The 16,531-nt window shown below is 39.7% G+C and overlaps 1 protein-coding gene across 15 annotated transcripts in view; it reads right to left on the reverse strand.

Annotated features, from left to right (window-relative positions):
* The window catches only part of LIMCH1 (LIM and calponin homology domains 1), a 311,947-nt gene that overhangs the window by 85,565 nt on the left and 209,851 nt on the right, over positions 1-16,531 (reverse strand). For 12 of the 15 annotated variants that reach the window (XM_034771939.1, XM_034771942.1, XM_034771938.1 and 9 more), the window contains 4 exons: positions 11,837-12,032; positions 8,573-8,825; positions 7,554-7,832; positions 946-1,236 (listed from right to left, as the gene is read on the reverse strand). In XM_034771939.1, coding sequence (XP_034627830.1) covers positions 946-1,236; positions 7,554-7,832; positions 8,573-8,825; positions 11,837-12,032 — 1,019 coding nt within the window. The remainder of the gene's footprint in view (positions 1-945; positions 1,237-7,553; positions 7,833-8,572; positions 8,826-11,836; positions 12,033-16,531) is intronic. The other 3 variants (XM_034771952.1, XM_034771954.1, XM_034771943.1) reach the window with 2 other exon arrangements.

Raw genomic sequence — 16,531 nt, forward strand, 5'->3', positions numbered from 1 at the left:
AAAAAAGTTCGGAACATCTCAGCTGTAGGTAGACCGATTCTAACGATAGGCTTGCTTAATGTTACCTGTATTAGTTCAAATTTAGGATAAATATAGATCTGGAGATCTAGTGTGAAAACCCACAAATGATAAAATAGAGTAATATAAAATAAATATTTGTATTTCGTTCCATTTTTTCGTTAGTGGGTTTTTACACTAGACCGCCATGTATTTTATATACACACACCCCACATACTATCTAAAAATGCCGCATGTAATAGCAACAAACACAAGCAGATGTGCTTATGTTCCACAGAAGATGGTTGCCTAACAGAAGTGTCTATAGCATAGTTAACTTTTCCTAATCCCAGTATAGCACTGGAGTGGAATACATGGAGTGTTAAATTGGAACCAATCCGTCTATTTCCAAAATAACGTTAAACAAATTCTGCCACTAATTACATGGTCCCATATCCCATTTAGTTCACAGAGTGCTGTACATGTATAACCTAGCAGAGGATTTGGCCCTTTCTTTACACAAATTCAAAGAACAGTGTTAAATTAAAAACCATATATATTAAAACAAGCATTTCCTTATTTATATCACAAATGTTCATTAGCTGATTGAATTTACTCTCTTTAGAGTTCACATTCTAAAATTTACTTTTCACAATTTATTTTCATTGCCGGATTTCTCTCACTTTGAACACTGAAAATATGCAGTGTGCTTTTCTTTTTTTAAATTGTAAGTTTCTAATCAGTTTCACTTTCCAGTTCTCAGGTTCTAGAGCAATTCTACAATGTCTCAACTGCAAACACTAGGATAATGGAGAATTTGTATTGATTTTTATGGATGTTTATTTATCCATTATTGAAATTTTGGGCCAGATTTGTTTTAGCTACCAAACAACAGTATTTCACATAGAATTAAATATTACAATAGACGGAGAAAGGTAGTTTGCACACCTGGCATATTCCTGTTTTTCCTTCTGTATTGGCTTTTTAGCACCTTCCAGTTTACCTTTATCTTTATTTGTACAGGGCCCAACTAAAAACTGGTTAAATGACACTGTAAATTTGGGCTGATTAAGTCTTGCTCTCCGGGCTGCAAAGTCATCCTTTTCTAGATCAGGAACTCTGCACACTGCTTCATCTTCTGATCCAGAATCCTTCCCTTGACAATGCATCATAGAGGGTTTCTCCTTGTGAAGGATGATGTCTGGGGTAGGTTCACTATCTTCATATATTTGCTTTTGACTGACACAGAGCAAAATTAAATGGAGTTCCAGATGTGAAAAGGGGAAAAATGTCAACATTCATTTCCAGGTCATAAAATAAGTGCTGTTAGTCAAATGTGCTCAAAGCTGCTGTTAGTTTAGATGAGGCCTTCATTTATTTGTTTAGGGCACAATCCTGCAACCCTCCATGAGGAAAGCCCGAGGAAGTCAACTGCAGTTCCAAACATGAACAGTTAGAAGGATCAGGCCTTTTCGCTATTATTTTAGCCACAGATGGAAAAGTAGAGAACACAGGCTCCAAATTATACATTCAGCCATTAAGTGGTGACATTATTCTTACACACTTTAGGTAAATGAAAATAGCTTTAGTACAAAACTACCAAGCTCATTTCTGATCATTACTGTGGAATCCTGAGATACCTAGAATTCACCACCCTGGCTCCTAAATGGGACTGCCAATTTTTCTGTATCCTGGGCAGTCCTTAAGACTGGTCCTTTCCCCCACACTTTGATTTCCCCCTTTGTAAAGCAAGAAGCAGGTAATTTCTTTTGAAAAGTAAGCAGAAATGAGCCCCTCTCTCTCTAGACTTGGCAGACTTAGATTTTTAGAATTTTGATGGATAATATCAATGTTTATTTTTAAGCATTTTTTCAATTTAAATCTTCACAGTTGTGGGAAATTATGGGGGTGTCAGATAATGGAGGGTGTCAGACAATAGCTCAGTGGTTTGAGCACTGGCCTGCTAAACCCAGCGTTGTGAGTTCAATCCTTGAAGGAGCCACTTAAGGATCTGGGGCAAAATCAGTACTTGGTCCTGCTAGTAAAGGTATGGGGCTGGACTCGATGACCCTTCAGGGTCTCTTCCAGTTCTATGAGCTAGGTATATCTCCATATATTAATAACTTCTTAATTACAGTAGGCACAGATTCAAAAAGTTAACATTTTATAACCATTAAAACATGAACTGCTAACCTCACATGTCAAAATATACAAAATCCTTAAATCAGTCCTTAAATCAAACTCTAACAAGTTCTCAAGCAATTTTCTTACTTTGCCTCTCTGTAAATTTCGATCATCATCTATGGAAATATTTTCATCAGTTTTTGTGTGGTACAGTGAAACAGATACTTACCAATAAATATCTAACCCTTCTAAACAGGTCTGTTACAGCATTGAGACATAATGCTGTGTTTTAGTGGTCCATTAATACCTGCATTCTGGAGACAGTGCCTTCAGTCACCTAAGACCGATACTGATGTACTAATAATATGGCAATATGGCTCTTGATTTCTGGACACCAGAAAAAGATTATTTTTAAATCATGCAATATGCCCATCCAATTTGAGTTACTTTTTACAAGAGAAGATAATGAAGAATAATTTACATACTTCTATCCCCACTGGGAAAAAAAATGAAAAGCTTATTTTTCTAGTTTTCTAGAAATCACTAGAAAACTAGACATGAAGACTTGAGTGTTACAAGATAGGTCAATATAGTAATATTACTAGGTTCAGACATCATGCCTCTTATTTTTCATATTGCACACCTTCTAAGTCAGAAAATATGGTAAAGTGAAGACACTTAAAATAATGGCAACAGCTCAAGAGTCCACGTTTCCCCTCCATTTTACAATCAACAGTTAAAATTGTTTACTGTAATTTTTTTAAATGCAAGTTTTCTAAGCATTGCAAACCAATCTTTATCTCCGACTATCTATAGTCCCAGCTGCCCTTTCAGCAAAACTTTAACAGTCCCAATTTAGCTTTTAAAACAAAGATGAAATAGAAGGCTTCCATCAGGCCACAGAATGGTGCTGAAAAGTCAGCCAGGCATAGGTCCATGAATGAAGGGAAGCAGTTTAAAACTGCCTTTCTTTTCCCTGAGATGCTAGTAGGTGTCCAAGTCACTTTCAGTTTTGCGTCTATTTGTTGGCACAGAGTTACTGTGCTTCTTGTTATATTGGTAATATTATCCAGTATTCCAGTCCTTCAAATCCAAGGCCACTCAGTGGGCAGTGATCGTCCAAATCCAGTTTTATAATTCCAAGAAAAGTTTGGAGGAATCAATTATAGTTTTATGCATCATAGATGATTCACATACTTGTTTAAAAAGTAGATGCTCTACACCTTCCTGTGATTATGTAGTTTAATAGGTCAGTAGATCAGGACTGTTTAGTATGTTTATTTAAGGAAGCTAATATAGTTATGCAAGGAATGTAGCATCAACTAAAAGTCATGCAATGGTTTATGCACCATTGGGGTGAGAGCAGTTCTTGCCTTTGTGAAGTAACAGAGTTCAAGTTCATTCAAAGAGCATTTTGTGCACCATCAGGCATTTCCTGCATGGACATGCAACAGGAAATGCCACATTTAGCTCTTTTTATTTTGTGTTTTATGGATTAACAATGAGCAAACACAAAGGTGGTGGAATCTATCTAGAGATCCATGGCACTTATATAGCTTCATTGCTGTGGTATCTGAGCACCTCACGATCTCTAATGCATTTATCCTCAGTACCAGTGTGAGGTAAAGTATTTTGCAGATAGGGAACTGAGGGACAAAAATACTGAATGTCTTGCCCAAGGTCACACAAAGTCTGGTGGAGCAGGGACTGAACACAGAGGTCTCCTAAAATCCTAGCTTACTTGTTAGCACCCTAATCACTGGACCTTCCATTCTAAGGAAAAACAGAAATTCTTCAGGAGAGTAAATTTTGATTGGTAACATTCTGAAAGCTACTCAAGTGTCAGATTGTTTCCACCAATTTCAGACCAGTGAAGGGAATGAAAAAAATACCACCACCTAGCCAACAGCATACTTTATAACTCATGGGAGGGAGATGTTCTTAGTCAAATTTGAGCATTTAGCAATCCAAGTATTTAATGAATGCACAGTATGAGAGGATGTGAAAGTAATATAAACACGGTTTCACTGCCACAAGCTGGGCATGATTACATTACTCATGGGTGACAGAGCCATGTGAGTTATATAGGTTTTCCCAAAGAAGCAACAATATAATTTATACCACATTACAATATCACAAATTATTTTTGGGATGCATGAGTAGGGGAAAGTTCTTTGTATTTAAATGCTGTTATCTTCCTGAAGATACTACAGAAGCAGCAATGGGTGAAGTGGAGTTATACTCACAAGTGCATGATAAAATAAACGTATACCGTGCCTTGTGAAATGCAGGAGTCCCTGTAACATTTGTTACCACCACCTCCAGCACTGGTATTCTAAATCTTTGGACACATTCCAGTTGAGGGGGTCTCGCTGAGGGTCCCTCCAACTTACCCCACCTCATTTTTTTCCCTCCATCAGTCTCCCTGAATTATTTTCAGATAAAGTAAGCAAGCCCTTGTTGGGGGATCCAGAAGCAGTATCTTCAGAAAATGATTTTTAATGTACATACCATTTAGTAAAAACTGGGGATTCCCAGACAAAAAGTTTGATTGCACCCCAGAAGGGAGGCTGAGGCAAAGAAAACCTACCACCCAATTGCTACTGGAATGCAAGCTCACCTCCAGATCTCCCCCTCAATCCAGACTGACTTTAGAAAGACTTTATATTGTAAACTGCCCTAAAGAGTTTACAATATAAAAAGACAGACAGACTGACCAATACGCAAAAGGGTACAAGGTGTAAGTGAAATGGTCAAGATGTTTGGTCACCTTTTGATAATGCAATTTATTATTATATACAAGATCATAAGCTCCTTGGTGCAGGGACTGTCAAGCACGATGGGGTCCTGGTCCATGATTAGGGCTCCTAGGTGCTGTGGTAATACAAATAAATACTAATAGGCTGTGAATGAGCAACACATTTAAACACTTAAGTGCTAGCTAGAATGGGGCCAGAGTGTATCCCCAGTGCCCTTCAGGTTTGCCATTATTAATGAGCTAATATCTTGTAGGCATCACAGTAGATTTGGGTCATCAGAGGACTGGAATATGGAAAGGCTGATGCCTTGCATACTAGCTCAGGAAGAATTTTCATGGATAAGAAATAGTGTGGAAGAAAACAGAGTCGTGGGAGAAACATCTAGGCTGGCATCATGGGCAGAGCAGAAGGGATGGAGGGGAAAGCAAAGAGAAACCAAAATAGGAAAGTACAGAGGAGCAGAGATATGTAGGTCCTTGAATGATAGGACTGGAAACTTGAACTTGATGTAGAGGAGGAATGAGAGCCAATGGAGAAAGGGGAGTCAACTGAGTGATTCAAAGATGGGGCAACAGTCAACGGGCAAGAAAGATGACAAAGTCGACCCCTCTCCCTCTCCTGAAGTCTGCCCCATCTCTCCTCCTTCCCCATTCTCCCTTTCCCACTCACACATGCTGTAACAAATTTCTCCCTACAGCTCTGCACCTTCATTCCCCTTTCTCCTGCCTCAGAGATCTTCTCCCAGTATTAGGAGGGAAACTGCTGCAAGACTGAGCTTCTCCTGCAAGCTTGGTTCTTTGCACCTCAGCTGTTTAGAGAGTCATTAGTTCCTCACAACACCCCTGCTGCCATCTGTACAAATTGCACCTGGTTGACAAATTAGAGAGCTTCTTCTGATGGGAGCAGGGAACAAGAATCACTAAATTATTAGTGTTCCTCTTTCCTCCTGCACAAAGGCACTTTGTAAAAGGAGGAGATCAGAATCCCTGCTGAACCATATGCTTGTCTACATGTGCATCTGTCTTAGAGATTAAAATCAGTAAATCAAAGCAAGATTGGAGCAGGGGGCTGACAGCCAAAGGTTGTAAGTATCCTCCAAAAATAATACATGGGCTATAAATATTGTTTGTTACACCTTGGATTGCCAAACACAATACTATTGTCTTGGACTCAAACTATGCTTGCACTATTATCCTTCTGGTTTATGAACTACTGACCGGCGGCCTGCAATTAACTGAGGCAGGATGAGGCTGTGATTTATGACTGATTGCAAATTCTTTTTATTAGTATTTTGGCTCATGTCCTAGGGTAGCACTTAGTTTGTCTGTTACCTTGTATAGCTCTTCAGTGCCTTGGCTAATACATGCATTGGTTATGATTTGTATTACTGATATACAAATATACAAAACGTATGTTATTGCTTGTAATAAGACAGCATACCTTTAGAACAATAAAACCAGTCTGAAACAGAAAATACACACACATACTTACTTTGATTTGACTATTTAACTGCATTTGACAGCTCTCCCCAGCCTGCAAGCCTCATTAAGCCTATAGACGGTTTCATATTAGCTATTATTTGTATTACAACAACATTTAGAAGTCCCATCTGAAGTCATGGCCCCATTGAGCTAGGTGCTGTCCATATATTGCCAGCATCCCAACTTATAATTTACAACTTGAATTCAAGTTTAGTGAAGTTTTTGTTTGAAAATACAATTCTGAATAGCTTTCCTTGATGTTCCAGAAATTAAGAGGTTGGGCAGGCAGAAGGTTGAACACTTACCATTTAACCAAACCATTTCACAATCTTTGAAAGGACTACCCTGGTCATACCAGTTAAAAGTTTTGCTTAGTGACATAACCTCATGAGAAACAGCTAGTTTTCATGGGACCACCATACCATTGTGACTGAAAGTCTGACGAAATTAAATCCATCCATTATCAGACTTTTGAAATAAAGAAAGGGAAATAACCAACTTAAGTAAAACCAAAAAACAAACAATGCCGGTGAAACGATGAATAAATATGGTCATTCTCTGCATAGCTATAGTCAAGGAATGACTGTTGAACTATATTGACATGCTTTACTTGGTGCAGGTGAAATGAATGAGTGAGCAATGAATTTTTATAGTTCCTGTCTTTAAAATAAAATACGTCCTTTAGTATAATTGTTAAAAATATTAAACACTTACAAATATAGATGTGATTCAGCCACTTGTTACTGAAATGCTCCATCACTAAGAAGAGTATTAAAGAATTTCTAAAACCCTTGCCCGAACAAGGCATCATGTAGTAAAACCATTTTTTTGTGTGAACCTAAGATGGTATAAAATGGAAGATTAACAAGCTTGAAAATGTTCTTGGTAGTTTGTTTCTTGAACTTCGTTTCCATCCAAGTTAGGGTGTAGCACTATTACTAGTTGCAGCAAACACATTTAACACCATATAGCTTTGCAATGCATGATTACCATGTCACAAGCTTTTTCATACCTAAACCTTTTCTAAAATCTAATTAGTTGCAAGTGAAACAGCAGAAAATGCAAGTGCTTAGTAGATTTTTTTTTTTTTTTTGGTTATAAAAAGTGAAGTAATGGCAGAATGAGAAAAACGCACACACTCGCAAAATTTTTAATGTAAAGCGTGCACAATATCACACACTTTTGAGCTAACCTGCCATAGCGTTGTGCTGCTGGCATGACCTTAATACCAGCTTGTTCAAGCCTTCGTAACTTTCTGATTTCCTCTGCATCTTTCTCTTTGCACTTGTGCACTGCAGTTTCTTTGGCACTACCTGAAGGAAACTGACCTATTGTCTTTCCTTTGTTTTGATTCAAATCTACTTGACTTTTACTGGGGTTTGTCCTGGAAGCCATGCATCCCACCTGCTCCTCTTCATGTTGTCTTGGTGCCTCATTTTGTTCTTCTTCTATGGTTTCAGGGTGGTTTTTGCTATTGAGTTATACAAGGTAGTTTACTATACAGTACACTGCTTTCTTTATACATTTTGCTTGATACTAACATTTCAAACAATATTTTGATGAATGACACAGAAGACTAATCGTACTACGTAGTGCAGGCTATTCTGAAGTCAAATTAAAACAAAACACCTGATGTAAAATATGGGAAATCTTTGAGCACATTCATATACTACACTAAATTTATGTAACTGATGCACAATAGATTTATTTTCAAAATTCAAGAACAGAAAGATGGTAACTATTTTGACTAATATATATCACATAAAGACTTTTATTCACTGAAAATTAAGAATCTCTTGAAAACTGACTCTCGTCATCAAGGACCACATTAGAGCAACAAATTGTACTTTTGACAATTATTTTAATATTTAAATGTGGCATTTAAATAAACCAATATTTTGTCAAACACTTGAGTTTTAAACAGTTAATGTGTACTGCAACACTGAATAATTCACAGCCAACATTGCACTGCACAGTGAACAACATTGACATCAGGATAATTACCTAAGTCTTGTATTACCTGACTTTCCACTCATGGGATTATTGCTCTTCTGTTGTTTGAAACAATAGGGTAAAAATCTGTCAGTTAGCTCTAAGTAAGATCTATTTTGCCCATTTTACAAAGCACTGTGTACTTTTAAAGGTCATGATTTGTTAAAGGTTAAAAAATAACATAATTGGAGGGACAAATGGTCTTGAGCAAAGCCTTACCTGAAAGGCTTCTCTCCTCCGAGTGGTGAAGTAGCAGTACTCCAGCTCTTCCGGTACTCTTCTCGTTCAGCTTTCTTTTTCCGAAGAGGAGCTGGTATATAGGCAGTCTGGTTACTCTTATTCGGGAGATACTGGTTAAAAGGCACAACTGATTTAGGTTCACCATACGACGCCCGCCTTGCAGACATATCATCTTTTTTCACATCTGGCATCTTTCGGTGTGGCAAATCAGACTCAGAGTCACTCCCTCTCCCTATTAAGGGATATGAAAAAAGGGTAATTTTACCCTAACTTGCCAAAATGAAAACAAAATCCTTACTTAAAAGTACAACAGTATTTTATAATAATGGGCCAAAATACTACAGTTTACTACAGCATCTTCAGACATTTCTCTAAAAATTATTATTTTTTTTTAATAAGGAAGAAAATCCCTGTTGAAATAACATTTGCATAGAAACTTCAAACACACACAGCTAGTTATAATGGATTTATATTCCTATTTTAAATCAGTCAGTGAAATACTGGCCACACTCCCTATAGTGGTAACAAATGGAAGTCTATTCCAGTGGCCTACCTTCTGCAGCCAAAAAAACAAAACTAATCTAATTCAAGAAAAAGGTCTCAGCAAGTTTCTTTTTCAAAGGCTTGATCAGTTGTCCAACGTGATGGGTCAGATTTACACCAGGATCCAAATATAAACCAGCTGTATAAACCCAAACTCAAGTTTACTTGACCTCAAGGTTGATCCTGGGTCTGCCACATCCCAACCCTAACCACAAAGCTACTGGTTGTTATGGGGCCAGATGCAGTGGGAGGTCTCTCTCTCGCTCGCTCTAATCCATCCTGGACCTGAGACACCTTTCCTGGTGAACATTTCAATGAAACTGGCATGTTCCAACAGTAATTTTCAGTTTTGACAAATCTGAATTTTTCAACAAATAAATGTTATGCCAAAAAATTCCCAGCAAGCTCTACTGTCTACAGGAATAGGCAGATGCCATCTCTTTTCAGAATTATGCTAGGCCAATTTAGATACCCACAGGCTAGGCATGACTTTGGACAATTGTAAACCAAGAGACTCAAGGCATGTCTACACTACAGCCCTAAGCCAACCTATGTTAGGTCAACTTACAGCCACCACAGTAATTATTGTGGTGGCTGATGTCCACACTTCCCTCCTTCTGTCAGTGGTGTGCGTCCTCACAAGGAGTGTTTCCAGCAACTGAAGAGGGGCAGTGTGGGGGGCTGAGAGCCCTCTGCGTAGTCCCCCCCTGCAGGTTTCTCGCCTCACTGCTCCTGGCCAGGAGTGGACGGGGCAGCTGCCCGGGCTTCTTGCCTCCCTGATCAGGGAGTGGGGAGCTTCCAGGTAGCAGCCCAGCTGGGAGCAGGGGGCAGCCTGGCTCTAGAAGCTCAGCTTTCTTGACAAGACAGCCAACAGCCAATGTAAATAATGCAGTGACTACACGGACACTGATTTGTCCTAACTGCACCAACATAAGCCCTACACCTTTCATGGAGGTGGAGTTATTATGTCAGTGTAGTAAGGCATTTACGTCGGCAGGACAAGGCTGTATTGCAGGGGTGGGCAAACTTTTTGGCCTGAGGGCCACATCTGGGAATAGAAATTGTATGGCAGGCCATGAATGGTCACTAAATTGGGGTTGGGGTGCGGGAGAGGGTGAGAGCTCTGGTTGGGGGTGTGAGCTCTGGGGTGGGGTTGGGGATGAGGAGTTTGGGGTGTAGGAGGGTGCTCTGGGCTGGGACCGAGGAGTTTGGAGGGCAGGGGGGGGGGTCAGGGCTGGGGCAGAGGGTTGGAGTGTGGGAAGGGTTGCAGGCTCCAGGGGGATGCAGGCTCTGGGGTGGGGATGAGCCTGACCAGTATTCCCTGCTCCTGACATTTCAAGCAGTGGTTCAAGGGGCCTCTCTGCATGCATGAAGGGAACTGAGGGGAACATCAGCATGTCTAGTGCCACAAATGGCCAAGTAAGGGATTTTATTTATTTGTGCACAAGGGGTAGCTGTACTCTTATGTCTGTCAGTCTGTCTATAGTTCTACTATAAAATTTAAGAGACTGCTAAATATTCTTCTCTGTTTCTTCTTGCAGAGTCCAGTGCCTGGGTGAGGACATCAAGCCAACTCCCAAATGGAGATGCTAACCATAGGCCCCGTTAGTGCAACTGCTTACTGGTTCTAGTTAACGTGTTTTAATGGTGTAAGAACTGACTTCTAGCTTTAACCAGCACAGAGTTCCCAACATCACAGGGAATCTCAGTTGGCCAGTTAGGATCAGAACCAGTTTCTTTTGTGCTGCCCAAGAGGAGTGAAGGGGCTGGATCTTACCTCAGAATCTGCCCCCGCCCACCTTGTCTGAAAACTAAAATTATTATTTTTAATAGTGAGAATGATTGAATAGAAACAATGGATTTGGAGAACATACTATCCAGGCAATTACATCATGCTTATCACGGAAGTAACTGAGCAGCTAGCCTAGAGCATTCTGTGCGGCAGGCTGAAGAGAATGCATTTCTGTCCTAGAAGCTTTGAGCTAGAATCAGGCTTAAGACAAGCTTGAAGTCTACTTCCTAGAGGACACTTGCTCACATTCACAGTACCCCATACTGACACAACTGGACACATACAGAGCGCAAAGACTGAAGCAGCCGCCATGCTGAAGGTCAGGAGCTGCATGTCCTGGCTGAAGGGGGGGGGGGGGGGTGCAAGGACAACTATCAAGTCACTCAGTTTCTTAAATGCTGAATATCTTGCCAAGAATTGCCAAAACTGTATTTTCATAAGACTGCACTTCAAAACTCTCCCAGGTATCAACAATTTCCAAGAGGTTTCCTTTTCCTCTTAGACGACCAGTTTATTTATATGGCATTTGATTTTTTTCAACATTTTCCACCCTTTTGCATTCTTAGTTCTTGCTTCAGCCTAGCTTATGAGCTGATGTGCGTCTGCACACTGTGTCTGCTACCCCATAACCCAGAGAAACACTATGTCATAAATTACACTTGTAGGGTATAACTCATTTTACTATACTACGTTATAGAACCGAGGTAGATTTTAAATAAATTGCTGGCAAAATTATCTAAAGACCCGAGAAACAAAAATCTGCATTCAAAGAAAGTTTCTTTTACCAATTCACAGGAGACATCATGATTCAGAAATTGCATCCAGCTCTTGAATGGCTGCCTATGCACTGAAAGCACTGGGTGACACATTCAATGTTTTGCATGTGTCTTGTTGTGACCGAAACTTACCATCGCTGCTTCCTCTGAGCACTACATCTGGAGACGGTGTCTGCTGTGAGCGGGAACCAAATGAATCCAGACTGTCAAAGGAATCATCTCTGCCGTGGCGAGGGGGGGAAAGGGAATCACTGCGTTCAGAGTCCCAGCAATCAATATAACCACTGTCACGAATGTTGCGTTTGGGGCTCTCAATATCTTCCGTTTCCTACATGGAAATACAGACGTACCTCTTCAAAAAAGTCAGTGACACAAAAATGAGATCCACTATGCAGCTGAGTACAAAGTATCTTTCTAATGTACTAAAATCTCTTCCCTCAATCATAGCATTTTTTTTTTTTGCTTTCAAATCAAAAGCATGAGATTGCAATAAAACCTCATTTCATACCAATTAAGAGGAACACACATGCTTTGGATTAATATAGTTATTTGAAATACTGTTGCAATAGGCAGATTAATAAAACTATCAAAATTGAAATAAACCTGAAACTTGACTTGTCTTCCATAGTCCATAGCACACTGGCAAAGGCATTATAAATTTGACCTCATGGCTGAGTTGGGGATAAGCTCACTATTTTCCAGATTAATTCCCCCAATCTATCTATTGTATCTGACTGGGACACCAGCAAGCAGCATTTGTTGTTGTCGCCTGAGCTCAGCAAAATAATGAAGCAGTTTGTCCCAGTCTCCCTGCACCTTGAAGAGAAATTCCTGTTATGAAAGAGGGATGTCTTTCTAAAGCAATCAGCAATGAAAAATATGCAAAATGCTTTTCCTGATGCCTCAGAAGAATTCAGTCGTGCTCTTTACTCTTTGCCAGCTCCTGGCTCTGGGGGATATGAAAGCACTTGTAGCTGACCCACATGTTCAGAGCAGTGAGAACAATGGTTGTCTTTGACAGCCCTGTGATTATAAATTCTTTCCAGCGCAAGCAGCACATACTAAAACTCTAAAACTCCAGCAGAGGGAAAGGTCAATGGAAGCCATCCTCACCCTTGCATTATAATAAATCCCTTGTTTCAGCCAGTTTCTTAACGTTAATTACAATAGCACAGGCCGAGAAAAGCAAAAATAACTACTCTCTTACTCAAAAGATAAACCTCTATGTTTTTTTTCTCCGCCAGACTGTCACTGAAAAAACTCAAGAGATGCGGGTGACATCATCAGACTGACATTTTTCAATCTGAAAAGATTGGAATGTGAAACTTTTTCTTGACACACTTAAATATTAATTTTAAACTTTCCAATTAAAAAAACACCTATGGGCTACAGATAATTGGAGCTCAATAACTGAGTGGAGAGTAGCTCCCACTGCCCTCTACAGCTACTGTTGTCATTATTAGTATTGCCAGTGATCATATCAATCAACATTATGGTACAATAAAGTCAACAACCTCCTTACCAAAGGAGAATTACGGCAGAAAGAGCATCTGAGAAGGGGAGCATCATAATATCAATCAAAAGTTCAATATTCAAAGGGAGAGGCTCAGAGGGAAAAGGAAAGATTAGAAACTCGTGTCTTGTAGACTTTCCAGGAAGAAGACTTAATTAGAGCCACTAAATAACTTGCTGCCAAAATACCACAGTATGTCCAGCACCAAAGGTTCCTTAAGGCCAAGCAAAATCACAGTAATGCCAATAGTCACAGAGTACACGAACTGGGATTATACTCAAGTTTTGTTTTATTTTTTAATTTAAAATATGTTAACAAGTAGTGATTTAATTCAATGGCGTTTTCCTCCCTTATCGCTTGTTTAGGAATGGTATATATACACACATAAACACTGTTCAACATATACCACCTCTGTCTTTCTAAAATCTATATTAAGTATACAGCTCCAAGAAAAAAGATTACATCCTCTCAAAATCCTCTTTACCCTTTTCTTCAAAACTATCTGAAATCTTTTCCAAATCCAGATTCAGAAAAAGCTCCCCATCTCTACATACCAATCAGCTATATTCAATCCTCTGGCAGACTTCCATTTTCTTAAAATAATATGTTTGAAAGTCATGGAAACGCTCAATAGCAAGAGGGATAGAAATCAGATGAACTATTCGAAAGTACAGGCTGAAAAAAACATTCTTCAGCTGTTTCATGCTTTAAAACCCTGAATGAAGTGTGAATGAACAGATTCCAAAATTCCCTATTTTATTAACCCGTTAACTTTAATTTAGTTTACTTTTTAATTACTGGCAGCTACAGGTAAAAGTAGGGAAGTGTACAAGAGATGGCACAATAGACTGTAGTAATTCTCTTGTAAACATGTACTATTTAGCCTTCCCGTTGGCACCTCATTCTCCCAAAAGATTACTGTTACTGGCTATGACAGATACTCAAAATTAGAGCAAGTGTGTGTTATCTACTGGATAGTAACCACTCTAAGTATCATTTACATCTGTACTGTGACACTTTTTGAAAAGATAATCCCATAGCATACCATAATGCACTGGTCTATCATGCCCATCTGGTAAAAATCAATGCATAACCTTGCGGTAGTAAAAGTAGATACAACTGCCAAATTTAAAACCTATTTGCCAGCCACTTTTATATATTCCTTTTCAAACTATTGAATATATTCAAAGTGCACTATGGATTAACTGTTTACATTTTTCAGATTGAAAACTGGATGAGTATGCAGTAAAGTAGGTTAAAAGAAATAAAATTAAAAACTCACTGAATAAAGTTAAAAAAGGATTTCAATGGAGGTACTACTAGCACATACTGAAATGTCACTTGCTGTCAATGCCATTGTTAAATTCAATGGAACTGTGCCAGTGTAACCCTTCATTTATAAAGAAGTGCTCTCGCCATCCAGCCTAAGCTAAAGTAATGGAGTGCTGCACAACATAGTTCAAATGTTCTAAATTACAACAACAAACCTCTTAAAATTCAACCACAAAATAACTCCAGGAGAATTGATGTGTGGCACAAAGGAGGAGTGGGAAGGCAAGGTAAGAAATACAGGTCTAGCAACAGTCATAATAATACCATCCAACTAATATCTTTGTTTACTGCACTGAAAAGTTTATGGCGATACAAACATTAGGAGATTCCCTTCATTGGTTCCCCTCCTCCACTGCAGCAAATTCAAGTTTCTTGTTCTTGTCTTTGACCTGCTGAATTCTGCCCCCTCCCTCCTTATCATCTCCACCCTCCTAACGATGCCAGCTTTTAAACACCATTTATCCCCTTATCCCACAACAGTATATCTAGACTTTCTTCCAATCTGTCCCCTTCATAAAAGGACAAGGTGCATGAAGTAATATCTTTCATTGGACCAACTTCTGTTGGTAAGAGAGCAGGCTGGCTCCAGCGTTTTTGCCGCCCCAAGCGGCGGGGCAAAGCCGCGATTGGCACCATTTCAGCAGCAGCTCTACCGCCGCCACTTCATTCTTTGGCGGCAGGTCCTTCCCTCTAAGAGGGACTGATGGACTCGCTGCCGAATTGCCGCCAAAGAGCCAGACGTGCCGCCCCTTTCCGTTGGCCGCCCCAAGCACCTACTTGCTGCACTGGTGCCTGGAGCCAGCCCTGTAAGAGAGACAGCTTTCAAGCTTATGCAGAACTCTTATTCAGGTCTGGGAAAGGTACTCCCAGAGTCACAGCTAAATGCAGGTGGAACAGATGGTTTGGCATAAGTAGTTAGCAAAATAATAAGGTCCATTATTACTTTTCTGCAATTTTCCATGGCTTGTCTGCAACTCAGCCGCAATTTTTTGACAATCATCCTGCAATTCAAGTAGGGCCTCAAAAATATATGAAAAATGCATCACGTGGAGCAAACGCCCACCCCCATGTACCAAATGGCACCGTTACTACTCTGCTTTTTTGCCCGAGCCCATCTCCCCACCCTTCATCTGTCTTTCAGACTGCAAATTCTTTGGGGTTGGGACTGCAAAGCCATGATTCATTCAGGTCATTCCAAATGAATGCCAATTAACTTTTATACCTCCAGACACAATCAGGTATGTGGCATATACAGAATACACTATCCCGGTGACCCCAGCAGAACCACAGGAGCATCAAATTGATTATCAACATCCGCTGCAGCCTACTGTGAGTGCCCTGACTGGGCCATGGGAATGGTGCTACCCTCTGCACTGGCCTCTTCCCAGCAGCAGAACCTGGCTGGTCTGCTCTACAGTGGCCTGTAAACCCTAACATCCATTTTCATCCAAGATTTAGAGTTTGACAAAATACAGATTATCAAGGTTATGCTACATGTGAAGTGCATACACAATCCCTTCCCCCACCCACTTTGCCTTTCTTCACCTGTTGAAATGATATATCTTGATATGAAACTTGTGGTGCAACTGAAAACTAGCTGAGGGAAATATTGTTCATGACAGTCTGTGTGTTCAAATATGTTCTTTAATCTGATGCTCCCTAGGTCCACTGACTCACTCTGCAAGTCTCTCTATTGAGAACAGTCGATCAGTATACCATAAGCAAAGAACAGAAAAACCAAATTATGAACGTTACTCTACCATTTTAAGAAGAGCTGGGCAACATATTTTCAGCTAATAGTAAATTCCCCAAAATATGCATTTTTAGGCTACCAAAAGTATTCGTAAATTTGGGTCAAATTCAGTGATTAGTTCTGGCCAAAAAAAAAAAAAAGAGAACAAAAAAAAAGGTAATTAAAAAAAAAAGTCAAAATGGTTCATTTTAACCATTTAGCAACAAAACGTTTAGACTTTTTGTTTTGG

The sequence above is a fragment of the Trachemys scripta genome, chromosome 5, assembly GCF_013100865.1.
Source record: "Trachemys scripta elegans isolate TJP31775 chromosome 5, CAS_Tse_1.0, whole genome shotgun sequence".
NCBI classification, from domain to species: domain Eukaryota; kingdom Metazoa; phylum Chordata; order Testudines; family Emydidae; genus Trachemys; species Trachemys scripta.